The following is a 27,889-nucleotide window of genomic DNA, read 5'->3' as shown; positions in this document are numbered from 1 at the left end:
GATGGTCTCCTTTCTATTTTCATGAAATCCTTTTTTCCCTCTAGCTTCTACATATGAAAGAAAACATACAACACTTTAAACAACTATTTCTTTTAAAGTCTTAACAGCACACAAGCAAACAGAAGCAAGTTGGGACTCAAATGATACTTTGACTGCCAATAAATATATACATTTATTCATGTAATGAAAGTGTCTGTTCATGCTACCACCATTTGAGCCAAGACACATATTCTAATTTGGACATAATTTTTAGACCTCAAATTATTGTTTAAAATGTCTTTGAAAAGATTAAACTAGGCAATAACATTGGGACAAAATGTTTATTGCATATGCAAAAGATTATTCATATATCAGGAAATGTGAGTAAAGGCAAAGGGTATCACTAAAGCTTAGAGATGTTTGTGAAACCAATATACCCCCTTCATGAAGAACTCAGTGTCAAAATAGTTACCTAATAGAATCCAAAAGTTCTAGAACTCCAAGGCCTAAAATAGCACCTGGGTCTTCAAATTAAGTTGTTGTAGTTATACTTCTAGTATAAATATTTAGATTCATTTTAGCAGTTAGAAGCACTAAGAATTTAACATTTATGTTCACCAAACCTTTATAACATCATGTTATAGGTAATCTTATTGTACCCATTTTGTAGAAGAAGAAACAGAAGCATACAGAGTTTAAATAATTTGCCCCAAATCAAAGTTATGTAACTAGTAAGAGGTATAGATACCTAATAAATATTTGTTGAAAGAATATTTGAATTTAGTGTACAAAGCTTCCAGCTGACATTCAAGAGAAGCTGTAAACTTTTAAGAATTAGTTAATTTATCTAGGAGAAAAAAATAATACAACCCCTCAACTTATGAGTTAGATTAAATATGAAGGGCATATAAAACCCAATACACCTTGAAATGCCTCAAATTATAAATTCTAATAGGTCGGCATCATTAATCCAAATAAAGCAGAATATCACCCTGATGCTATATTTAACTGCTGGTGGCTAAAAGTGGTTCACAATTAAAACTTTGATTATAAAAAGGTAGTTCTAAAAATTTTATGATATGAAAGAAAAAAAGATATAATCTTATGGATAAGTATATATTACATTTTGATTTTAAATGCCTTTAATGTAGCATTTCTTTCATACTCCCATATTTTAAAAACTGTAGTTAAGTTAATGGACTTGATGACTTTCAATAATTGAGAAAATATTGTCATATCTTGCAGTGACGTAATATACTGTGACAGTGGTAGTAACAACTGCTAAACTCATGAAAGACTCCTATCTTAAGACATTAAATCTAGACAATGATATCAAGCTGCACTGAAGCTGTGGTTATATCAGAGAAAAGAAATCATTTTGGAGCTACCAAAGTAGTCAGGTCACATATGGTAAGGAAATAAAAAGAAAATAAATTTTTCTTTGAAATGTACTTAAAATACCTAAGCCAACATTACAATGTCTCTATCTAAATTGGTAACACCATTTAAATGAAGAAAAAAAATCTTTCTCAGTTCTGCAATCAACACATTGTTCATTAATACAATATCTACTAATTTAACTTTTAAAAGTTCACACCTAATAAGGTAGCAAATTGGTATCTCATAGCATTTTGGGAAAAAGAAGAGCAAAATCCATCAGGTCATTTGATCAATGAATAAACTATGGGAAATTTGTCTCTTTTAGGCTTCTATAAGGTTTACTTGGAGGTGGGGATATAGCTCAGTTGATAGGGTACTTGCCTTACATGCACAAGGCCCTGAGTTCGATCCCTAGCACCAAAAAAAAAAAAAAAAAAAAAAAAAAAAAAAAAAGTTTACTTGGAATCCACAAATCTTTCTATGGACTAATTTTAAACCATGTGTTGCAATGATTACTGGAGACAAGGGAGGAGGAGATGGCCAAACTAGAGTATGGTTAGGGCAAAGTATGAAATAAAATTGACCTAATAGACAAAGGATAAAGTTGCCTTCTTAACCATAAAATCATGTCAAGGATCAGATTAAAGAGAGATACGTAGGTGGATAGATAGGAAAACAGACATATTCATACATTCATATATACATATTTATCTACACTACCTTACCCTCAAAGAAATAAAAGCCCTCCAGATTAGCAAGATTTGATTAGCTGTAACTTTTTGGTTCAAAGTATTAACTTATTTAGACAGAGGATTCTAGTTAGTGTCTTGGGGCATAATTTTTCATTTTGACTAATGCTAATCAAGCAGAAGAGGCTTGGCCAATGAACATGAACATTTTAGCTCCTTTGGATAAAGAATTCTTAGAAGCTAATTAAGCTGTTTTTTGGTGAGAGACTTTTCTCATTGTTAACTAGCTCTTTTTTTCTCTGATTAAATTCTCATCAGCAAATCTGGGGATAAATTAATTATGTTTAAAAAATAATCTGCATTCAGGATTATATATCAAACTCCTAAAAGTTTGGGTAATAATGCTAATAATAATACATCAGTCTGATTTGTATTATAAACAATAGGGACCCTAATTCAAAATTAATACAGGGATAAATTTACTTTAAAAATAAAATTATCTTGTAAAACAAGAAACTCCAAAATAATATGGCTCCAGGGTTGTTGAGCTCAGGAATGGCAACTCAGATCCAAATTTTTCTTTCAAGTTTTCTATTCTGTGTTTCTAATACCCCTCATAACTGAAAAATGGCTGCATGTGGGCCTATCACACAGTCTACGCCAGTGTCGAGTTGTGCATGCCTACACACACACACACACACACACACACACACACACACAATACTACTTTGTTTCTTTTTAAAATCTGGAAAATCTTTCTTTGCACACATTTCTAATCCCGAGTCAGAACTGGATTATGTGAATGTCATGGAAGCCAGGCAGAATAGAATTAACATGATTAGCTAGAATAAGCTATATTTAACTCTTGAGACTAGGACTGCTACTGCAACTCAGTTGGTTGAGGTTCTTTCTCTAGTGGGAAGTCAAAATAATAGGATCATGTAGGTCTATTGTTAATTCTTTAAAAATTATTTTTGTCATAGAATATAGTCATATAGAAGGGACTCAAAGGCATCTCTTGAATTACACCTCTGTTGTTCTCTTTTTCCTCACTGTGCAATAGTAGCTATTTCCTTCTGATAATGAGGTTGAATTACTTCAAGCACAACATAACCATCTCCCTTCTTTTTTGTCTGTTTGGTCAGTGACAGACAGCTTAAATAGCAAAAAGGTAGAGTCAGCTGCCAATTCAAATGGTGGTGCTTCTGGTGTCACTATTTGTCCAAAGGCCTCTGACCCAACACAAACCAGAAATAAGGAAGACAGAATCACAAATTTTGCAAGTAGGTCACTAACTATATTGAAGACTTATGGAATAATCTTTTAACCTAATACGTTTAAGGAATGAAAGAAGAAAGCTTCTTTTTCTGCTCCTTCTTTGTGCTGTAAACAGGATCATGTGAAAATGTGATATTTTGGAGTGTGGCAGGCATCTTGCTATCAAGAGGGTAAAAGTCAATAGATAGTGAATCCACAATGAGATCATTGTATTACTCTGGGTCCCTCCAGAACCCTTTAGAAATAAACAAATATATATGGTCTAAGTTACTATTAGCTTAGGTTCTGTTGCTTACAGTAAAAAATATCCTAGTTGATATATATGGGCAGAAGTGGGTATGGCCAGAAGTAGATCATGAAACTGGTTGAATGAAGCAGCATAGTGTAGGGCACTGAGAACTAAATTATTCCTAAATAGACTCTAAATAATAGCCAAGGATTAGGAATTTCTATTTATCTTTCTTTATGCTCTCAGTCATTATTCAAGGAATATATGTCTCACTGTTAATCTAGCTCACATTCTACTACTTATGAGTTAACCTGACAGACTAATCTACTTTTGGTATAATGATAAAGTAAAATTTCTGGATATATAAAACTAAGAATAAAATCTCAAAAGGCAAGTACATTTTCCAACATAAAAAGCATCTTAGTGTCCTCTTAGTCTTCACTGTCAATACCCTTGTGAAACAGGAGCCACTTAGATTTAACAGAGAAAGAGAATGAGATATTGAGGATTTAATAATGAATGATTTATTAATTCCAAATTATTCTACATGGACATTTATGTTAAGGTCTACACATTGTTGCTTAAATTTGATATTGCTTTCAGGTTTATTGTCATTATTTTCCAAATTAACATTTTCCTTAAGAAATTGAAAACAATCGAAATTGAGAAAATGAAAATATGAAAATACCCCAGTCTGTCAGGACTCAAACACAACTCTCAGGTTTTTTTTTTTTTAAACTTGGTAATAAGTACTAACAGACTATGGAAAAGAAAACAAATAGTTATAGATCTATAGACTTTCATAAGAAAGAAGATTACAGGTATAACCAAAAAAAAAAAAAAAGCAATTATGGATCCACAGACTTTGATTAAGAGGTTGTATCAGATAGCTAAAAATTAACAATAGTGTATTTCAACTATTCTAACATTTGTAAAGAGTAGGATTACAGATGATTTATACTAGTGTATCTCAATATGTGTTTCCTGGAATGCTATTTTACAAATATATATATATATATGCATAGTCAAATAAACTTGGAAAATTCTACACATTACATTTCTCTTTTAAAGAGTCATGAAGTGCATCAATGTATTAAAGGCTCTAAAAAGGTATGCTGTAAATAAAAGCCAATTAATCATAACATATCATATTCAATTTTATTAGACTTGCGAACTTCTTTAAGCTAGGTATTCCTGAAGAATACATTTGAGAAATGCTTATCTGTATATTCTGATAATATCAATAAGGGTTTTCTATCCATAGGAATAAAAATCAAACTTACTTCTCACCACTGTTACCGTGCTATGAAGTAAAGTAAAGACCATTTTGTTGCTGTATATTGGAGCAAAAAGGAAGATTCAGTATCAGTACGAAGATCCTTCCTATAATGGAGAACTCCTACAAATTTCCTGTTTATACTTACACTGGTTCAACAACCTTTCTATAATGAAGAACTCCTACAAATTTCCTGTTTATACTTACACTGGTTCAACAACAACAACAACAACAACAAAATGCTATCTTAAAAATAAGTTGCATGTTGATTTCTATCTAAAATATGTATATAGATCAAACTTAAAATACTTTTATAATAGATCTTATCTATGATCAACCTAGTAAACTGCAAAAAAATTGTATGCATGTAGGTCTTTCTGTGTGAGTACAGGGGAAAAAGGCCTTTTTGTTAACCTGACCCCATGAGGATATTAAAAAAAAATTGTTAAAATAAAAAATCCTATAATAAAATTAAACCATATTCATTGCCAGTTTTGTAGACTCTAAATTTAAAATATGTCAAGAAAATGTTTTAACACAAAATACAGAACAAGAAATATATATTACTGGTTGGTAAGTAAAATTACTTTATTATAATACTGCTAGTAGAATAAAATCAACACACATAACTTGTACATGCAAGGGAAATACAACATAATGGAAACGGGTCTCAGCACATTCCTTTACTAGAATGTGGTCATCTGCCACTAAGTACACAAGCTCATGCATAAGATCAAGACATTACATACAGCTGAGATCACAATGTCATGCATGTAACAACAGCGTGCTAGATAATCATACCACAAATTGTGCAGATGTTCTCCCCCACCCCATGAGCCACTGCCAGCAGTTGCTGTGGAGTTTGGTTACCCACATCCGAGACATGAACGGTGTCCTTTGGAGATTCTTGTTCCCTGTGGCTGTAAGTATTCTTATTTTTATAATATTTTAATGATGCTTGCTATTAAAATGTTAAGTACAAAACTAGAAATTATGGAAAAGTAGACTTTTTATAATAGTGAACAATTATATACATCTTATCTCAGATACCTGCAATAAACACCACTTACACTTAAACATATCATCCAAGTAATTTAATGCTCAAGTTAAATGAACTAAAAATGATATTTCTGATGACAGTGCTCCAGTGAGTGGGGGGAAAAAAATCAATCTCCAAAAAGTACTCTTGATTTCTAGCACTCAAAAACCTTGACAAACATAATTCTAATGACCTGGCTAACATATGACTCATACAGATAAGTTCAACATAAAAACATCTTTTTGGATAACCCTTTCACTTTTCAATTTGAAGACCTGAAACAATTAATCAAATGGCTATAATATATTTATATTAGTAACAAACATATATAATATAGTCATTAAAACACTTCCCTTCATTCCTCAGAACATATTAAATATATTTCAATATCTTGTTTCGCCTATTTGTATCCTAAGTGCATTCTGATAAAGACAGAATTCTATTTTGTTATCAGACAACACCTGCTTAATTACTGATATTTATAATAGCACAACATCAGAATTCTGGAACCACAACATACTTTGAGTGGTTCAAGTCTACACTTATGGACAGCACTATATGGCCCTTTCAAAATGGTAAATTCAGTACTTCTGGAATGCTCAAGGATATCTTTAAATCATGCCAAGAAGTAAAGAAAAAGAAAATACAGCCAACTCTCAATAGCAATGGAAGGTAGGATGGATAAGTAAAATCTGATGATCAAAAAAATTATAATTAAATTAATAACTTCAATCCACTCTCTTAGCAAACATTTTGATTTAAAATTTTTAAAACTGTCAGATTAAAAAAAAAGAATTTGAATTTTACCTCTTTTCTCTGCCTCCCCTCCAAATGCTCTAGAGGAGGTAAGAACAAGAATGCTATATGCTGATATACGTAGCTGCAAAAATGGAATCATATTTTTACATCTAGCTTTTTCAATGTGAATACTTAAAACTATTCAATATTTTAGTGTATGAGTATCTATATGTATAAGTATATAAAAATATGTATATTTAATATTTGAATAAAAAGATGGCTTTAGGATTTGTTTTAAAAACAGATACTCTTAGCAAGGAATGACTACTTACCATAATCAACATCAGCAGATACATCCAACTTTTCCCAACTTTATAAATCTACAACTTGGTACTTACCAAGTTACATTTTCCTTAGAATGCAACATTTTCAAGTCATATCAATCAAATATGACAGTTTTACTCAACATCAATATAATTTGTGATGAGACCCAGAATGGCTTGAGAAACTAGGCAAAATAAAGACTGGGGCTTACAACAGCTGCCTCTTCTGATCCCTATATATTCTAGAGTTAAACACTGTACTATTCTGCCTCAGTCCTTCAATTACCTCAATAGACTGATGCAAAACATATATCTTTTCATAAAATTCATCATGAGAACTATTTTAATTAGCAATGAGTAATGTCTAATTTAAACAACAAGTTGAGAACAATAAAGTCTCTGACACCATGCCATTCTCTGATTATCTACCTATAGCAGAATTTCTTGAATGGAGAAGATAAGCCACAGTGAAAGATCAAAAAGATGACTAGCTTATTGTTCTCATATGTTTACAAGGAAAAGAACAGATTTGACAAAACAAAGTAAAAACAAGTGTTTTTTTTCAATAATAAAGGGCATCAGAAAATTTAACAAAATAATAAATATTAAAACCTAACATGATAAATAATTTATCCATTCATTTGCCTTTCTAAAGAATGATCATTAGGTTCTAAAAAAATATTATATTCATTCTAAATATATAATTTAAACTTTAATTTCCAATGACTCATTCTATTTTCATTAAGAGTATCAATTTTCTCTCACCTTTTAGAATAGTAGAGAGAGGAAAGAGAACAGATATCTGAATTTCAATATTACACCAGGTTTTAAAATATGTAAATTTTGTAAATTTGTTAGCAATGAAACTTTATTTGATTTTTCATGTGTACAAGAAAAATTAACAAAAAAGAAACTATATGTAATAGTGAAAATCAATTTAAAAATATGCTGTCACAAGTATTATTATATGTACATTTATAAAATCAGTATTTCTGTTTAAGATAAAAATATTTTACATGGGAGAAATATTTCCCTACTTATAACAAAAATCAATTCCCTAATTTTAGAACATGTTTAGCTGCATAATTTAATGAGTCCTTTGTTTTTTCCTTGGGGTAGTGGAAACTGAACTCAGGGCCTGATATGTGTCAAGTAAGTACACCATCACTATGCTACATTCTCATCCCTAAATAGTCCTTAAGACTTCTATAAACAAATAAAAAAGTTATTTTTTTTAATTTAAAAGATTTAAAAGTTATTTTTTTTAATTTAAAAGATTTTTCCACAGAAAATAATACACCTGGAAGTATTAATTTTGAGCACTGAATAATTTCTACTTAGATTTCAAAGAATTAGTGTAGTAGGTATTTAAACAATTCTAAAATTAGAACTTTTTCAGAATAAATTAAAATGAGAATAGGAAAAAAACAGTAGAAGAATTGGCTTCACATTTTGATCATTATTACATTTTAAGAAATAATTAAATGATCAATATAAAATTTTTCAATTTTATAACAATCTCTAAGTACTTTCTATGTCAAGAAAGACTTATAGGCATCAATTAAAGACAATATTTTGATGTTGGAAACTAGAATGATGTTATCTGTGATTATGATAAAAGTGTATCACTAGTAAACAAACAATAAACAGAAAATGCATAGACAACATTTGATGAACCTATTCCATGTTCTAATTATCAAAATGTCATATTCTCCAGTAATAAGTATCTCTATTAGATCAGAAGAGGACTGCAAACGTCATGGATGCTGTCATACAAAGTGAGCAAGCAGAAAGAGTAGAACAAGAAAAGGAAAAATGACTGTCATATAGCAATAATTAAAATACGGGGCTTCTTAGTGATTGAAAAGGTATGTTCAATTACTTGTTTTACCTGCAAATTTGTTATGTTAGAAAGCTGCAGTAAGATAGCAATAAAGTTCACATGACACAAATATTCACATTTTTCACTTACCTCATCTGGGTTGGCATTAAAGGTAAGGCTACCTTCATCTAGCTGCATATACAGTTTTCTAAAAGAAAATCCTAGAGGTGGATTCTTATTGTAAATGGAACAGTGACCCCAAGTGGATTTGCACAACCTGAAAAATAAAAGAAAATGAGACAAAAAGTTATTGCATTTAATTTCCTAAATATGCATGAACATGATAAAAGAAATATTAAATAATATAAAATTAGATCTTGTAGCTCTAAAGTTTAAAATTTTTAATTTTATATTTGATTTTTTATTTATCAAACATGATAAGTGCCTTAAATTTGGCAATTTTCATAGAACCTAAAAATTTAAGTTACAAAGATTAATAATATTTATAAATACTACCTGAAGTTTAAAATAAGTATCAATAATAGCAATAATAACTGACAGTGCTTACTAGATGCTGGGCATTATTTTAAGTATTTCAATTGTACTAATTTACTCAACTCTCTCAACAATCTTGATGTTGGTACAATAGATAAAAAACAAAAAGACAAAAATGTTGTCCAAAGTCACACAGCTAATAAAGTATACAGGCAGGATTTGAACACAATGAGTCTTACTCCACAGCTTGAAATCTTTTTTTTTTTAAAGAGAGAGAGAGAGAGAGAGAGAGAGAGAGAGAGAGAGAGAGAGAGAGAGAGAGAGAGAGAATTTTTAATATTTATTTTTTAATTCTAGGCAGACACAACATCTTTGTTGGTATGTGGTGCTGAGGATCGAACCCGGGCCGCACGCGTGCCAGGCGAGCGCGCTACCGCTTGAGCCACATCTCCAGCCCCTTCAAATCTTAATCAAGATGCTAAATGGAATCTATTAGGTAACCTATGCCCTACTGTGAAACAAAAATAAATGGGGTTTGGGGTGGGGTGGGAAAATTGTTGGGTAGGGAAATAATCTTTTGCTTTTTCAAAAATGCATATATTAACAGACAAACTAAACATAGCAATTGTAATGTTACAACTTTAATACATCAAAAATGTAATGTTAAGCACTACTGTTAATACAGTTTTTCAAACAAACGGATTCTTTACTATTACAATGATAAATGATTATTTTAAAAGTCTATAGAATCTAAAATACTGTTTGCATCTAAAAATACACTATTTTCTGCAGACCAGTATAGTGGTTTCCAACTCTGTACAGAGGTAATAACTATAGGTTGTTATCTGAAAGCTCAATTTTTGTCTTCTTATGAATGCATGGAAATTCTGGAGTCTTTGCCTCAAAAATGTAAATTTTTGTGTGTATGTTCAAAATATCTGCAACTTGTTGAGACAAAACAGTTTCACCCTCTAATATTCATTACTGATTTCTGCCTCAAATTTCCTTCTTTTCCTTCCCTCTCTCTTTCTCTCTCCCTCCCCCTTTCTCTCTCTCTCTCTCTCTCTCTCTCTCTCTCTCTCTCTCTCTCTCTCTCACACACACACACACACACACACACACACCAGAGGAAAATGTGAAAAAAGTTATTGTCTTAGTCTATTGTGAGGATAAGTGGGTAAAATACTTGATTTGACACTATCCTCTTACTAGTTAATTTATATCCTGGCATTACTTTTACTAACCAAATGAAATCACTGATTTTAAAATCATAAGTACAGTAAATAGTTTAGAAATCAGCTTCTGAGTTTTATAACTAAGCTATGTGAAAGCAATAATCTCCCAACATCAACAAATATAAAACATATTCGAAGTTAAAAACTCAGCCAACCTTTAATTTCAAATAGAAACAATTTTTTAATAAGAAAAATCAAATGTCATAGATATAGGCATAACTATATGGCAAACAATAAAGCATTTCTTTCAGAGATAAACCATCCAGATTTAAACTTCAAATGAAAAATTCTGCTTGAGTTCAGATAAGCTTAGAAATGAGCTTTTTTCAAGTTCAAATGTAGGAAAACAAATTAAGTTTGAGAGGAATGTTAAAATGTAGAAAAATACTACAAAGAATGAGATAGTTTTAAGGTATTTAATTCCCTCATAAGTTCGTAGGTGATCAAAACTTATGACTTACTTCAAACACTTCTAACAGAATTTCTTCTCACATAATACCTTCACTAAGACAAGGCACTGAAAGCATAACAATACCAAACTAAAGATTTTATCTATTCATAAGCTGAGAAATGACCTGTATTATTTTATACTATAATTATATAGCATTAGGAAGGCTAACATTAGAAATTTCACTACTGGAAATACCTTTTTACTAAAGTTTGACAATTTAGATTAACTTATTAATTCCCTCAATTAGATTCCCAGTTATTTCTAATTAATAAGTTAATAATGATTAATAAGATTGCAGATGGCTTTGAAAGCTCTTTTCAAAGTGCTTCCTGGATATTCTCTTCAATGTTGGTGGAAATGATGGTTGAACTATGGCTGACACTTTGTATTGTATTCAAAATACTGTTACTTTTTTTTTTTAAACTGTTCTATACTTATATTCTTGAGATTCAACATGTTTATTTTACATTTTTAATAGCACAAACAAATTTCTTTACCATTTAAAGACAATTAATCTAGAGATAAAACAACAATAATAAAAATATCAATATAGTTATTTGAAAAAAAAGAAATTATTTAGTTTTAAAAATATTTTTATTTCTAGATATGTTCTTTGTTATTATGAAATCCCATTTTTAAAACAATGCAACTTAATAAAACTTTGGTAAAGAATGGTAGAAAGTCTGAGATCCCAAAATTCTCCTATGTTTGGTAACATTTTCAGGACCCAAAAGAAACAAATCACAAGGACCTATGATTTTTTTTAAGTATGTAGTGCTATTTAAGAAGTAACTTAGGTTCAATTACTACCAAATGTTCCTAAGATTTGTAATTTAACTTAAACTGGTATAATAGTCACTAAAATTTCTATTATCCACTTTAAGCAAATAGACTGTTTATCTCCTTGCTTTCTAATTTTTTTCCTACTGTATTGATGAAATGGTGGTTAGAAAAAAATAAAAAGTAGATGAAATTTTCACCAGCTAAAGTTTATGCTAATAAGCACCTTTGATAAAAAATGTATAACTAAAAATATACACATGTGGGCTGGGATTGTGGCTCAGCGGTAGAGTGCTCGCCTAGCACGGGTGGGACCCGGGTTCGATCCTCAGCACCACATAAAAATAAAGGCATTGTGTTATTTCCATCTACACCTAAAAAATAAATATTAAAAAAATACACATGTACTCCCTTGGAAACCATTAACATCTGAGGACTATTTATTGATGTTTAGGTATGCCTGTTTTGCAGATGGGATACCTGTGGGAAGCACAAATGACAGAGAGGATGTGAAGACTCCAGGTTCTGAATTATAAATTCTCAGTTCAGAACTTTGCTGTACTTTTAGAATAAGCTGGAAATTTCTGATTTATAACAAACTGAAATTTACAACCTCTCTTTTCATTGTAAAGTCATTGATCCATTTTCCTTTCTATAGTCTTTCTTTTCTCAATATCAAATTTGACTGTTAATGATAACTTTCTCTATTTTTTTCAGGTTTAATAAAGTGCAATTCAAAGTACAAGCCAAAGTGAAAAACTTATTTTATTTTACACACACACACACACACACACATACATATATATATATATATATATTATATATATATTTTTTTTTTACAAGAAGAACATTAAGCCTGATTACGTTTAGAGAGATCTGAATCAAATATTGGTGGGTTTAACTTACCCTTGCCAGAGAAGTTCATCATTAGCAAGGTCCTGCCAAACACATGAAGCCAAGCAGAGGTCAGTTGCATTCAGATAGGACAAGATGGTAAAACTTAGCTCAGGAGGCAACATTTCCAAGTTAATGAATCCTTCTTGTTCTTTAGATTTCCTTGCCTTTAAAAGATGATATATATCAATGCCTCCTTGGACTTGTTTACGATGATTAGTGTTAGAAATGTTGCTTGCAGCCATTCTCCTGTTCTGCTCTCTGGTGAGGTAGCCTTGCTCACTATAGCCTTCCTGTTGTAGCTGCTGGTTTCTGGCCACTCTCCACAGCCCTTGACCCATCTGCAAGACTGAGAAAAAGGCAGAATGTAATAATGGTAACATTAAAAAAGTAAAACATCTTTCCCAGTAGTACAACAAATTCGACATGAAGCATTCACTTATCAGAATTAAAGTTCCTCATTAAAGACTAGTAAAACCAGTAGTATATTACAAAGAATAGTTGGAACATTTAAAGTACAAAAGTTGGATGGAGAAAGTTTCAGAAATATTTCATGTGATCATCACCTTTTCCCCAGCTTGCTAACTACTTTAAGTCCACAGGTGACAAAATCATTTTTCACATGGTAAGATTTAAAAGTTACTGATGTCCTAAAGACTCTTACAAATTATAATTATGTGGACTTATGGACCAGTATTAAATACAGCTCTGATCAGAGCACAGGACTTTAGTTAAAAGGCCTCCAGACCCTGCTTTTTATCACAGTTTGGGCTAAGCTAAACTAGCCCCTTTTAACCAAACTCCCAGATGCATAACAGCTGTGAAACAGGCTTCTCGTTTAATTCTTGCCAGTCTACACTTATGTTGTAGACTGTAATAAAATGTAACATAGGCCCTGAAGTCTAATTCGGAAACCTTATAAATTAGACACCTAGAACTCCATGATAAATTGCTTAGTAACAGTAGACTATTTTATTTTGTTGTTGCTTTAAAATAAAAATCATAATTTAGACTAATTTTCCAATACTTCTCCACATGGCTCCATGGATTCCCCTGAGATATCTGGGGAAAAGCAAAAAAGAAGGTGTGCTCTAGTCTCCCTCACCTCCATTTGACTTGCCACCAGAGCAGCTCTAAATTTTTCAGTTACGGATATTGGACTGTAATATACAGATACTTAGAAAACAAGTGGCCTAGATTTCTTATTTGATCTTGTCTTTAAAATAAGCAGTATTTCCTGAGTAAGAACTTCATTAAAAAAAACTAAATAAGGAATAGCTTTTAATACAAGTAATTCCTTTCATGATCACTCTTTCAAACAAAATATTCTTGCTTTATTAACCCAAGTTGACTACTAATACCTGTTTGTGTTTCAGAAATTTGGAAAAAAATACTGATTTTTACATAAAATCATTAACATTGTCAAATCCATTCATAGCATTACTTGAATTTATAGTTTTGTTAAGCAAAACGAAAAAAAAAAGAAACCTAAGATGAAACAAGAACAAACAACAAACAAATGAACAAACAAGCAAACAAAAACTACAACACTGCTGGCTAGAAACTCTGAAAATTCTTAGGAATAACTTGAAAATTGAGTAGACCTTAAAAGAATGTCAAAGATATTATTTTCTTAATATTTAAAAAGGAATAATCCACATGTATATTTACTAAATTACGGGCTATTATCTGGACAATGACTATCACATTAGGTTACTTGTTGATCCAAACAAGAAAAATAATTAATTTTAACTACTCCTTCTTACATTGAACTGCTTGAAATTCTAGCAGCTTAAGCTACAAAATGGTGGCATATATGTGTGCATGTTGAAGTAGGAGGCTAAGAGAAAAGGAATATATTAGTGATTTTAAAACACAGAAGGCACAAAAACTAACCTTTCCTTACCTACCATGCATACCACTATAATGGTATCAGTTCTTAAATTATGAGTTCAGCTTTAAAAATTTAATGCTTAAAAACTACATACTATTAAGAAGATGGAAGGACAAACCACAGACTGGGAGAAAAATCTTTGCAAAAACATATATATATATATATATATATATATATATATATATATATATATATAAAATAAAGGGCAATAATCCAAAATATACAAAGAATGCTTTAAACCTCCAAATAAGAAATAAACCACTTAAAAAACGGGCAAAAGATCTCAGTAGGAGTCTAGTAAATTTTTTGTTCTTTTTCCTGTTTAGGAAAAAACATCTCAATAGATGTCACCAAAGACATATAAATGACAAGAAGACACTCAACATCCTATGTCATTAGGAGATTGCAAACTAAAACAATGAGATAATATTACATAACTATTAGAATGGGATATTCAAAACACTGGCAATAGCAAATTCTAGCAAGGATTTATAGGAATGTAAAAAGATACAGTTACTCTGGAAGACAACTTGCAGTTTCTTACAAAATCAAACATACTTTTATCATATGATCTAGCATTCATTCATACTTTTTGGTACTTACCCAAATTAGTTGAAAACTACACAAAAATCTGCACATGTATGTTCATAGTAGCTTTATTCATCATTACCAAAACTTGGAAGCAATCAAGATGTGCTTAAGTAGGTGAGTGTATAAACTATGGTACATCCATATAATGGAATACTACTCAGCACTAAAAAGAAATGAGCTATCAAGCCATGAAAAGTCATGAAGAAAACTTAAATGCATATTAGTAAATAAAAGAATCCCATATGAAGTTATGACCCCAATTTTACAACATTCTGGAAAAGGCAAAACTATGGAGTTGATTTTAAAAAATTAATAACAAAAAATATAGAATGCCAACAAAAATTCATAGAGTTTTCAATTTTCTTAATATTTAAATAGGCCATATTACATTATAAAATAAGCACACTTAATTTTGACACAAATGTAACATTTTAAGACTCACAATCATAAAAAAAGTATTTTATTTTCATGTTTTTTTGGTTTAACAGCAAGAAAATACCTAGGTATCACATGTGTTGCTAGTTTCATCTAGTGTATCTGTTATTCTAAATAACTAAATTTATTTTTCTCTTTTGCACCACTAAAGGTAAATAATCAAACATGGTAACTATGGTGTCTGAAATCTTAATATTTAAGACATTTAATAATAACTTTCATGTACTTCCTCTATAGCATCTTTTTAGTGGCATATGTTTAAGCAGCTGTTGTTAGGGCTGTTGCTAGGGAACAAAAAACCAGGGTGATTTCCCTAGGCTCTGGACTTTAATTAATGAGGATCATTTAAATTGAGCACTGGATAATGTGATCAGAAAGCATCCAGCAGGTAGAAAGAGGTAAAGGGTCAGTTGCTGTTTCTTAAAAAAAAAAAAAAAATGATGGGGAGGGTGGAGAGTTGAGGCTCAAAGAGAACTGCAAGGTTACTTATGGGATACTTGACTCTAAATTGTAGCTTTTACACATGTAATGTGGAAAAATAATAATACCTAAAGCTCAAAAGGCTGTTGTACTGGAGATGATGTCTACAAGATTCATTTCATGCCTAACAATCAACACACGTTAGGTATTACTTTCTTTTGTCAGAATCATTTTGGCTTATGATGAACACTTTCATAAAATGTATTAAAATACTTTAGCTATTCTGAGGTTTTGCCTGCTGAATAAAGTTATTTGTTTATACTTGCCTAGGTTTGTAGGGATTATACACACAAATTCTTCATCTCTTTTAATTATTCTTATATTTTGGCCAAGTATTTTTGGGTTTTGTTTGGGTTGGTAAATGCAATTTGTTTTTCAATGACCAATACTCACCCACGGGGGAAAAAAAGCCCTTAAAATAAAGGTTGTGAATTCCACAAAAAGATTCAAAAGTCAATATGCCTGACAATGATGCCAATAGCAATATCTTAAAACAGGTTCTTGTGTTATCATCAGTCATCTGTCAACTTCTGGCTTTAAAATTGAGATTCAAAATATTATATGAAACATGAAGAGATCTAAAATATGCAGTTAATGCTGGGTTGTTGCATTACTGAACTAAACAAAACTTGATTTCAAGGTATGGCATTTTTAGAATTGCCAAGTTTTAATAAAATCTTGGTATAAGGATTTTTAACACTGAAGCATACATAATATTATAAAAGATATAGTGCTGTCACTCATAGCAATTATTTGGTTAAAAAAAGTCACTGAATAGTTGAATCACTGAATATACAAAGAATTCCAAATTGAAAAAAAAAATGAACACAGAAGTTTTTGTATTTGAAATCTTCTTTTTTAGAGAGAAAGAGAGAGAGAGAGAGAGAGAGAGAGAGAGAGAGAGAGAGAGAGAGAGAGAGAATTTTTTAATATTTATTTTTCAGTGGACACAATACCTTTATTTTTATGTAGTGCTGAGGAGCGAACCCAGTGCCCCGCGCATGCCAGGTGAGCACATTACCGCTTGAGCCACATCCCCAGCCCCACCAGTTCTGTTTTAATATGAATTTTTGTGGTGAAGTTACTGCTGGTAACTTATATGTTCACTACAAATATGTTGAGGGAAATGGATAATGCTTTCCTGGAAAAAAATTCTTCACTTTAAAAAGATAATAATTAGTGTATTTCATGTATAAATATTAGAAATAAAATTTATTCTTATTATTCATTTTAGCTATGTTTTATAAAATTCAGTGAAAACACTGAATTGCTAACTACTGAATCACTGCTCCTACAGAAAATACAGAGATATTTACAATGGTCAAACAGCCAAATGAATGAGATTTGAAAACTTCTACTTTACTAGAATTATGCAAACATGCCTATAAGGAGCATTACTTGACTACTGTTGTGATCAGTTAATCCTGATCAGTCTCAGAGTCATTAGATATTATTTTGATTTAAGAGCAAAATATTCATGTTCAATTCCACACTGCCCACAAACACACTCATGCAGCACAGTAGTGGACAAGAAACTCTGAAGCCTTATATTAATGACTATTGAGTGAGAAACTGGTAATCAAATTGAGTAATCCTAAATACTTAGTTCTAAGGAATGCATCACATGAACTGAACAATAGCCATTTTTTTAATTTAATCTCCTGCATAAGAATTTCATATTTTGGTTGATTTATTATCATATTTTATATTTCTAACTTAAACTTAACTTTCTATTCCTAAAGTCCTATGCTGTTGTGGCATAGCAGCATAGTAGTAGGATGATGTAAATAAAAGTAATAAGATTCAGAATTATTCAAAAATTAACAAGGCCTTTGAAAAATATTTACCCAGAAGACTGCACAGAGCTTCTTAATTAGCTAATGCTCCCTTTGTGGAGTAAACAGTAACTACTATGAAAAAAGATTTCAAAATATTGGTGTAACATGAAAAGTGGGAAGAGGAGTGGTTTCCAATGAAGTCATGTAGAAAAAAAGGAGGATGGTCTGGAAAAGTGTAGAAGGATAGCAGAAGCTTAAATACTTTGCAAAATCCCCAAGACGTCTGAGACTCCAAAACAGAGTAAGAAAGGGAAAAATACAGAGTAAAATGAGTAATAAAATATCAGTGGGTTAACATCAGTGGGTCACTGTTTCCTTTTCCTATATTAGAAAGATAAAATTTTCCTACTTTTATGATTTTTGTGAGAATTAAATGAAATAATATGTGTATATGGAACAGTAGACCACAATCCCTCCTCCCAATACATATACTCCACATGTCTAGAATGTTTAGGCATCCATCTCAACCCCTATCACTTACCAGGCAAATTTTAGCACTTTCTCTAAAAAAATTTGAAGAACCACAGAGAAAATATTCCTTTCCATGACCCTCTTAATAATTATAATTGGCCCAATATAATGACTATCAAACCAATTCCCCTAAATCAAGAACCATCAGTCCTATGAGGGCCCACACATCTATAAATCCACATTTTATTGTGTCAAAGATGTTCAATCATTACAAGTGTGCCCAAAACATCTGCACAAGAATTATTTGATTTTTTCCTCTGATTTTATCCAGTGACTTTTCTGTAAAAGTTAACAGGTTAATTTTAATGATAATTTTAATAGACATAAAATTTTATACTCTACATGGTAAATATTTTGTGGGTTTGCTCATAGTAGGTACCCACTGAAAGCTGTGTGATACTATAATATATATATATATAAAGATGTGGGCTGGGGTTGTGGTTTAGTGGCAGAGTGCTTGCCTAGCACGCGTTAGTCACTGGGTTTGATTCTCAGTATCACATAAAAAATAAATAAAGGCATTGTGTCTGTGTCTGTCTACAATTGAAAAAAAAAAAAGATGCATTTTCCTCCAACTTTCACCTTTTCAGTCCACTCAGGACCCACTTGTGGGCCATCAAGAAACTCCTAATGCAGTGTTTCTTAATGTGGATTATCAATGTCCATTGAACTAAAAGCAAATGAAAACAAAACAAAAGCAATGAGATAATGTAAAAATGAAATTTGGAGCTGATCTGAAGGTAGCTCCTGTTGACCAAATATGGGTCAATGTGAACATCAAAATGACAGTAATATGATCCATCACCTAAAAAAATCCCCTAGTCTACATGGATGATCAATAAATACATAAATAAAGAAGAGGAGGTAGGTCTTTCTTAGCAGTACAATGATGACTAATAGAAAGAATAATGCAGTTAGAAAAATCACCACTTTACAACCTTCAGAGAAGAATTACCAGTGGATGCTGAATGGAGTCTGATAAAGAATGCAATTTTTATAGTCTCAAAGTATTGTCCCACATTGCTTGCAAAAAGAAATTAAGAAATCTTACAGTACTTTAAGCAAATGACAAAATTAGCATTGACAATAAAAGGCAAACAAACACATGCGTCTCTGGATGTGACACCCTGAGACAGACACAAAATCAATTACATTGTATTCCATCCAAATACATAATTCAATTGTAAAATATCAAAGAAACACAAATGGAGTCCATAAAACAACAGGAATTTTTTCTTCAGAATTCCAATGCTATAAACAACGCCAAAGAAAGACTGAGTAATAATTTCAGGTTAAAGAAGATATCTACATGCAGTATATGAAAAGGATCCTGTACTAGGAAAAAAATTGTTATACAGGATATTACTGGGATAATTAAGAAACTGGATATATGGACTGAAGATTGTATAAAGTATTGTATCAATGTTAAATTTCCTGAACTTGATAAGTGTATAATGAATATGAATAAATTCTTGTTCTTAGGAAACATAAACTGAAGCTTCAAGGCATGATTTATGCAACCTTCTCTAAAATAGTTCAGAAAAAGTGATATCTATGTCTATAAAGAGAAAATAATAAACTGAAGTAGCAAAAATGTTAAAAATTGGTTAAGCTAGGTAAAAGGTATACAAGAGTTATTTCTATTGCTCATATGATTGTTACATAACTAGAATCCTCCTGGCTATGGAATCTAGACATATGAATTTGAAAAACCCTATGTTTGAGTTAGTGCACTCAGGTCAAGAACTGCTACCTTAGAGTAAATTATATTACGAACTGAAGTCCATTACTAAGGAAACAGCATTATAAGAGTAGTAAGAAACCTGTTAAGGAAAATATCAAAACATTAAGTAAGAATTATTTTTGATAAGAATTTTTTATTTTGAAGAACAGAGAAAATATTTTTAAACAAAATAGGAAAAAACATCCTTAGAATTCTTGTGTACGTGTAGAATTCCTAGCTGTTTTGGGCATACTGGTGTACACCTGTAATCCCCAGCAGCACAGGAGGTTGAGGTAGGAGGATCATAAATTCAAAGCCAGCCTCAAGCAACTTAGCAAGACCCTGTCTGAAAAGTAAATAAATAAATAAATAAATAAATAAATAAGATCGGGGATTTGGCTCAGTGGTAAAGTTCCTCTAGGTTCAATACTTGGTGGTGGTAATAATAATAATAATGATAATAATAATAATAATAATAATAATAATAATAGAATTCCTAGCTGCACTCCCTTCTTTTGTACACAATAGTATGTATATAATGTTTATTTACATAGTATTTAGTACTATAAATAGTAACAAATATTATTTTTGTGCTATAAACCATTTATCTAATATTCTGAACCATATACTCTTAAATATTTTACATATTGACTCATTTTAACCCTCACAACAATCTTAATAGGTAGGTAATATTATCTTAACACAGAGAGGATAAGCAAATTTGCCTGAGATCTCATAGCTGGAAAATGGAAGATTTAAGAGTCAAACTAAGCCCAGAGCTTTTATTTCTAACCAGCAAATCATATGTCTAGAGCTATTGGAGCCCATTAATTGTCAAAGACATTTCTACCATCTGTCTCTTCATCACTGGTGCTCATCTCATTTACCTGTCACTGTTTATTATCTCTACTGTTGCTCCCAGCTGCAACTGTTCTTTCAGGCTAATGTACTTAAGAAAGCCACAAACTTTGATATGAAAAAAGATCTGGATCAAACTCTAATACAGAATGTGATTAGTTATAATATCTCCTTAATTTTTTCATTAGTAAAATAATAGATAATAATTCTTATCCCATGGAACTTAAGATAACATTTAGAGAACTTAATCCATAGAAGGTAGTTTACAATAAAAGTAGTTTTACATACATTTTCTTCCAGACTCTTTAAATGATAACTTTTATTTTTATTCCATTTCATCTCATTATTTTGGATTGAATTACCTAATTAGTCATAATCCTGTTCCTAAATTTCATTAATTTAGGATCTATGAAATTTTGAGAGATGCCATTGACTTTTGCTAAGAAAAAAAAGTAAATATAAAAAGTAAGTTGAAGTTAACTTTGCTTGGATTGATACATTATATATAAAAACAGAGTATGGCAAGTAAGGTAAATAACTGAGTCATCAGTTAGTGATAACAGGTGCCACTTTGGAAGTTAGGTGCTTTCATAATATTAAATCATTATCAATATGCTTTCAGAAGAAACTCTTAAGAGTTCATTGGAAAACTCAATGAGCCAAAAAGTCCTTTTGGAAGTACCACAAAATACACCTTCCAATTAATAAGAAGTTGTTTACAACACAAATTTTAGTAACACCTTTCCATCCCCAGTAATTTAAATTATGAAGTGTTTTGTGGATAGCAGGTTAACTTTTTAGACCTTCTAAATCAATTTATCACTTGGTGAGATTGTATTTGCAGGCACATTTCTTGATAATTGTACAATATTTATTCAAACATGTCTATTAAGATAATTTTGGAACTCATTTATTATATTGTACTTTTATTCATTTTATTATAGTTCATTGTTACAAGAAAATTTAAATATATAATATACAAAAATATAAGTATAAAATGTAAGAATATATATATATATATATATATATATATATATATATATACACATATGCCTATATGTATATACACAACCCTTCCTGTGTACCATTCATGGTAACTATTTGTTAGTAATTACCATGAAACACACAAAGTAAGACCACACTGCCAACATGCACTAGTTTTAGTTAACAGGGCACCATGGAAATGAGGACTGCCTATTAAGTACTAAGATGAGGAGCTGATGCCACACAAAAGTGGATAAATGCAGTATAAAACCTAGTGTCTTGAACATATAAACTGCTCATCAAATATTTGTTGACTGAATGAATGACAAACATTGATTTAAAAACTGAATTAGATGAATCAGGACCTAAAGCTCACACCTTTTCCAAAATTAAAATCATAGATATATAAGACATAAAAACTATAAATTAAAAAAAATACATAGGGGAAATCTTTAAGATCTAAGGCTATGCAAGGAGTTCTTAGACTTGACATTAAAGCATGATATATAAAAGAAAAATTAATAAAGTTAATAAAATAAAATAAATAAATAAAAAATAAAAATTAATAGAGCTCTTTGAAAGCTCTTATTTAAAAGATAAAAGCATGACCTAGGGACTGGAGTTGTGGCTCAGTGATAGAGCACTTGACTGGTATGTGTAAGGCCCTGGGTTCCATCTCAGCACTGCATAAAAATAAATAAATAAATAAATAAATGATTCATTGACAACTAAAAAAAATATTTTTTTAAAAAAGCATAACCTAATGAACTGAGAGAAAATATTCACAAACCACTCATTTGACAAAAGACTAGTAGAGAAAATTAAAACAATTCTCAAAACTCAACAGTAACAAAATAAACAATCCAATTTAAAAATAGCCAAAAGACATTATTTAACCAAAAACATACACCAGCAGTGAATAAGTCCATAAGATGTTCAATATTATTAGGCAAGAAAAAGATGGGTACAGTTAAAAAAGGATAGCATGAGGGACTTCTGCGATACCATAACTGTTCAGTACCCTGACTGTGGAGTTAGTCTATATAAACCTGCACAGAACTTCATACACACATATCCATTGTGAATCTGAAAAGACTGGTGGACTGTACCACTCTCAATATCCCCCTTCATAGTATATTATAGTTTTGCAAAATGTTACTGGGGAAATAAGGTAAAATGTAAAAGGAATCTGTATATTTCTTGCCATCGCAAATGTATCCAAAATTATCTTCAGAGAGAGAAGGTGGGAGGACTGAACTGTACGTTTAAAATGGGTGAATTTTATAGTATGTAAATGATAACAAAATTGTTTTTCAAAAGGAAATAGGAACTTTTATGAGTGCTCTGAAAGAAGCGACCAGGGACACAGCAAATTTGGTGTGATTTGACAACAGTAACTATTTTAGATTTTAGGAAATTAAGCTAATTGTTAAAAATTTTAGTCTATGAATTATCTGACTCTGTCAAATTTACTATATAGATCAAAAGAAGACACAATCAAGTAATATAAATACTTAACAATACAAATCCTAAAATGATGTTTGACTATTATAAATGTACCAATAATTGTGTTGTGATATCAATAAAAAAGATTATTTTTTGTGTCTCTTACTTAGTCTATGAAAAAGAAAATGTAGGGCTGGAAATATAGCTCAGTGGCAGAGCACTTATCTAGCATGCATGAGACCTTGGGTTTAATCTCCAACAACACACACACACAAAACAAAAACAAAAAGACAATGTAAATGCAAAATACATTAGAAAATCAGTATAACTTCTCATTTAAAATTACATAAAGTAGTGTGTTAATTTAGACCCCTTTAAATAGTAACTCTCTAATATATGTGAAAATAATAATTTATTTATTAATATTTTAAAAATGTTTTATTTAAATCTTTTATATTCGTGTACATCCTTTTTTCTATTAAAATAACAGTAAAACAAAAGTAATACTCTTATTAAACATAGACCAAATTCTTTTTTTTTATTGTTGGTCATTCAAAACATTACATAGTTCTTAATATATCATATTTCACAGTTTGATTCAAGTGGGTTATGAACTCCCATTTTTACCCCGTATACAGATTGCTGTATCACATCAGTTACACTTCCATTGATTTACATATTGCCATTCTAGTGACTGATGTATTCTGCTGTCTATCCTATTCTCTACTATCCCCCTTCCCCTCCCCTCCCCTCCCCTCCCCTTTTCTCTCTCTACCCCCTCTACTGTAAATTATTTCTTCCACTTGTATTATTCTTCTCTTACCCCTCCTTTCCTCTTATATGTAATTTTGTATAACCCTGAGGATCACTTTCCATTTGCATGTGATTTCCCTTCTCACTCCCTTTCCCTCCCACCTCTCATCCCTGTATCCCTGTTTAATGTTAATCTTCTTCTCAAGCTCTTCGTCCCTATCCTGTCCTTGGTTACTCCCCTTATATCAAAGCAGTCATTTGGCATTTGTTTTTTAAGGATTGGCTAGCTTCACGTAGCATAATCTGCTCTAATGCCATCCATTTCCCTCCAAATTCTATGATTTTGTCATTTTTTAATGCAGAGTAATACTCCATTGTGTATAAATGCCACATTTTTTTTATTCATTCATCTATTGAAGGGCATCTAGGTTGGTTCCACAATCTTGCTATCGTGAATTGTGCTGCTATGAACATCGATGTAGCAGTGTCCCTGTAGCATGCTCTTATTAGGTCTTTAGGGAATAGACTGAGAAGGGGAATAGCTGGGTCAAATGGTGGTTCCATTCCCAGCTTTCCAAGAAATCTCCATACTGCTTTCCAAATTGGCTGCACCAATTTGCAGTCCCACCAACAATGAACAAGTGTACCCTTTTCCCCGCATCCTCTCCAGCACTTGTTGTTGTTGGACTTCATAATGGCTGCCAATCTTACTGGAGTGAGATGGTATCTTAGGGTGCTTTTGATTTGCATTTCTCTGACTGCTAGCGATGGTGAGCATTTTTTCATGTACTTATTGATTGATTGTATGTCCTCCTCTGAGAAGTGTCTGTTCAGGTCCTTGGCCCATTTGTTGATTGGGTTATTTGTTATCTTATTGTCTAATTTTTTGAGTTCTTTGTATACTCTGGATATTAGGGCTCTATCTGAAGTGTGTGGAGTAAAGATTTGTTCCCAGGATGTAGGCTCCCTGTTTATCTCTCTTATTGCTTCTTTTGCTGAGAAAAAACTTTTTAGTTTGAGTAAGTCCCATTTGTTGATTCTAGTTGTTAACTCTTGCGCTATGGGTGTCCTATTGAGGAATTTGGAGCCCGACCCCACAGTATGTAGATCATAGCCAACTTTTTCTTCTATCAGACGCAGAGTCTCTGATTTAATATCAAGCTCCTTGATCCATTTTGAGTTAAGTTTGTGCATGGCGAGAGAAAGGGATTCAGTTTCATTTTGATGCAAATGGATTTCCAATTTTCCCAGCACCATTTGTTGAAGATGCTATCCTTCCTCCATTGCATGCTTTTAGCCCCTTTATCAAATATAAGATAGTTGTAGTTTTGTGGATTGGTTACTGTGTCCTCTATTCTGTACCATTGGTCCACCCGCCTGTTTTGGTACCAGTACCATGCTGTTTTTGTTACTATTGCTCTGTAGTATAGTTTGAAGTCTGGTATAGCTATACCGCCTGATTCACACTTCCTGCTTAGCATTGTTTTTGCTATTCTGGGTCTTTTATTATTCCATATGAATTTCATGATTGTTTTATCTATTTCTACAAAAAATGCTGTTGGGATTTTGATTGGCATAGCATTGAACTTAGAGAGAACTTTTGGTAATATTGCCATTTTGATGATGTTAGTTCTGCCTATCCATGAACAGGGTATATTTTTCCATCTTCTAAGATCTTCTTCAATTTCTCTCTTTCTTTGTAGACCCTTTTGGGTCTGTTAGGTATAGAATCATATCATCTGCAAATAGTGATAATTTAAGTTCTTCTTTTCCTATTTTTATGCCTTTAATTTCTTTTGTCTAATTGCTCTGGCCAGTGTTTCGAGGACTATATTGAACAGAAGTGGTGAGAGAGGGCATCCCTGTCTTGTACCACATCTTAGAGGGAATGCCTTCAATTTTTCTCCATTCAGAATGATGCTGGCCTGTGGCTTATCATAGATTGCTTTTACAATGTTGAGGTATGATCCTGTTATCCCTAATTTTTCTAGAGTTTTGAACATAAAGGGATGCTGTACTTTGTCGAATGCTTTTTCTGCATCTATCGAGATGATCATATGGTTCTTATTTTTAAGTCTATTGATGTGGTGAATAACATTTATTGATTTCCATATATTGAACCAGCCTTGCATCCCAGGGATGAATCCTACTTGATCATGGTGTATAATTTTTTTGATATGTTTTTGAATCCGTTTCGCCAAAATTTTATTGAGGATTTTTGCATCTAGGTTCATTAGAGATATTGGTCTGCAGTTTTCTTTCTTTGAAGTGTCTCTGTCTGGTTTAGGCATCAGGGTGATGTTGGCCTCGTAGAATGTATTTGGAAGTTCTCCCTCTTTATCTATTTCCTGAAATAGCTTGAAAAGTATTGGTGTTAGTTCCTCTTTAAAGGTTTTGTAAAACTCTGCTGTATACCCATCCGGTCCTGGGCTTTTCTTAGTTGGTAGTCTTTAGATGGTTTCTTCTATTACCTCTATTGTTATTGGTCTGTTTAGGTTGTCTATATCTTCCTGACTCAATCTGGGCAGATCATATGACTTAAGAAATTTATCTATGCCTTCACTATCTTCTATTTTATTGGAGTATAAGGATTCAAAATAATTTCTGATTATCTTCTGTATTTCTGAAATGTCTGTTGTGATATTTCCTTTTTCATCCCGTATGCTAGTAATTTGGGTTCTCTCTCTTCTTCTCTTCGTTAGCATGGCTAAGGGTCTGTCGATTTTATTTATTTTTTCAAAGAACCAACTTTTAGTTTTGTCAATTTTTTCAATTGTTTCTTTTGTTTCGATTTCATTAATTTCGGCTCTGATTTTAATTATTTCTTGCCTTCTACTTCTTTTGCTGTTATTTTGCTCTTCTTTTTCTAGGATTTTGAGATGAAGTATGAGATCATTTATTTGTTGGTTTTTTTCTTTTTTTAAGGAATGAGCTCCAAGCAATGAATTTTCCTCTTAGAACTGCTTTCAATGTGTCCCATAGATTCCGATATGTTGTGTCTGTGTTTTCATTTAACTCTAAGAAGTTTTTAATTTCCTCCTTAATGTCTTCTATAACCCATTGATCATTCAGTAACCTGTTGTTCATTCTCCAAGTGATGCATGATTTTTCCTTCCTTCTTTTATCGTTGATTTTCAGTTTCATTCCATTATGATCAGATAAGATGCATGGTATTATCTCTACTCCTTTATATTGTCTAAGAGTTGCCCTGTGACATAATATATGATCTATTTTTGAGAAGGATCCATGTGCTGCTGAGAAAAAAGTGTAACTACTTGATGTTGGGTGGTATATTCTATATATGTCAATTAAGTCTAGGTTGTTAATTGTGTTATTGAGTTCTATAGTTTCCTTATTTAACTTTTGTTTAGAAGATCTGTCCAGTGGTGAGAGAGGTGTGTTGAAGTCTCCCATGATTATTGTATGGTGGTCTATTAGACTCTTGAACTTGAGAAGAGTTTGCTTGATGAACATAGCTGCACCATTGTTTGGGGAATATATATTTATGATTGTTATGTCTTGTTGGTGTATGGTTCCCTTGAGCAGTATGCAGTGTCCCTCTTTATCCCTTTTGATTAACTTTGGCTTGAAATCTATTTTATTTGATATGAGTATGGACACTCCTGCTTGTTTCCGCAGTCCATATGAGTGGAATGATTTTTCCCAACCTTTCACCTTCAGTCTATGTATATCTTTTCCTATCAAATGGGTCTCCTGTAGGCAGCATATGGTTGGGTCTTGTTTTGTGATCCATTCAACTAGCTTGTGTCTCTTAATTGGTGAGTTTAAGCCATTAACATTTAGGGTT

General features: G+C 31.7%; 1 protein-coding gene across 3 annotated transcripts in view; it reads right to left on the bottom strand.

The window, feature by feature from the left end:
- Positions 1 to 27,889, bottom strand: part of FBXO8 (F-box protein 8) — a 61,677-nt gene that overhangs the window by 23,740 nt on the left and 10,048 nt on the right. The window contains exons 1-3 of one of the 3 annotated variants that reach the window (XM_081269226.1): positions 12,802 to 12,922; positions 12,621 to 12,652; positions 8,904 to 9,030 (exon numbers count right to left, since the gene is read on the bottom strand). In XM_081269226.1, coding sequence (XP_081125352.1) covers positions 8,904 to 8,951 — 48 coding nt within the window. In that variant the 5' untranslated portion in view covers positions 8,952 to 9,030; positions 12,621 to 12,652; positions 12,802 to 12,922. Of the gene's footprint in view, positions 1 to 5,632; positions 5,752 to 8,903; positions 9,031 to 12,620; positions 12,958 to 27,889 lie in introns of those variants that run through there. The other 2 variants (XM_081269224.1, XM_081269225.1) reach the window with 2 other exon arrangements.

Source organism: Spermophilus citellus (genome assembly GCF_964194105.1).
Source record: "Spermophilus citellus genome assembly, chromosome: 16".
Classification (NCBI taxonomy): Eukaryota; Metazoa; Chordata; class Mammalia; order Rodentia; family Sciuridae; genus Spermophilus; species Spermophilus citellus.
This window is presented reverse-complemented; position numbering and strand designations above follow the sequence as displayed.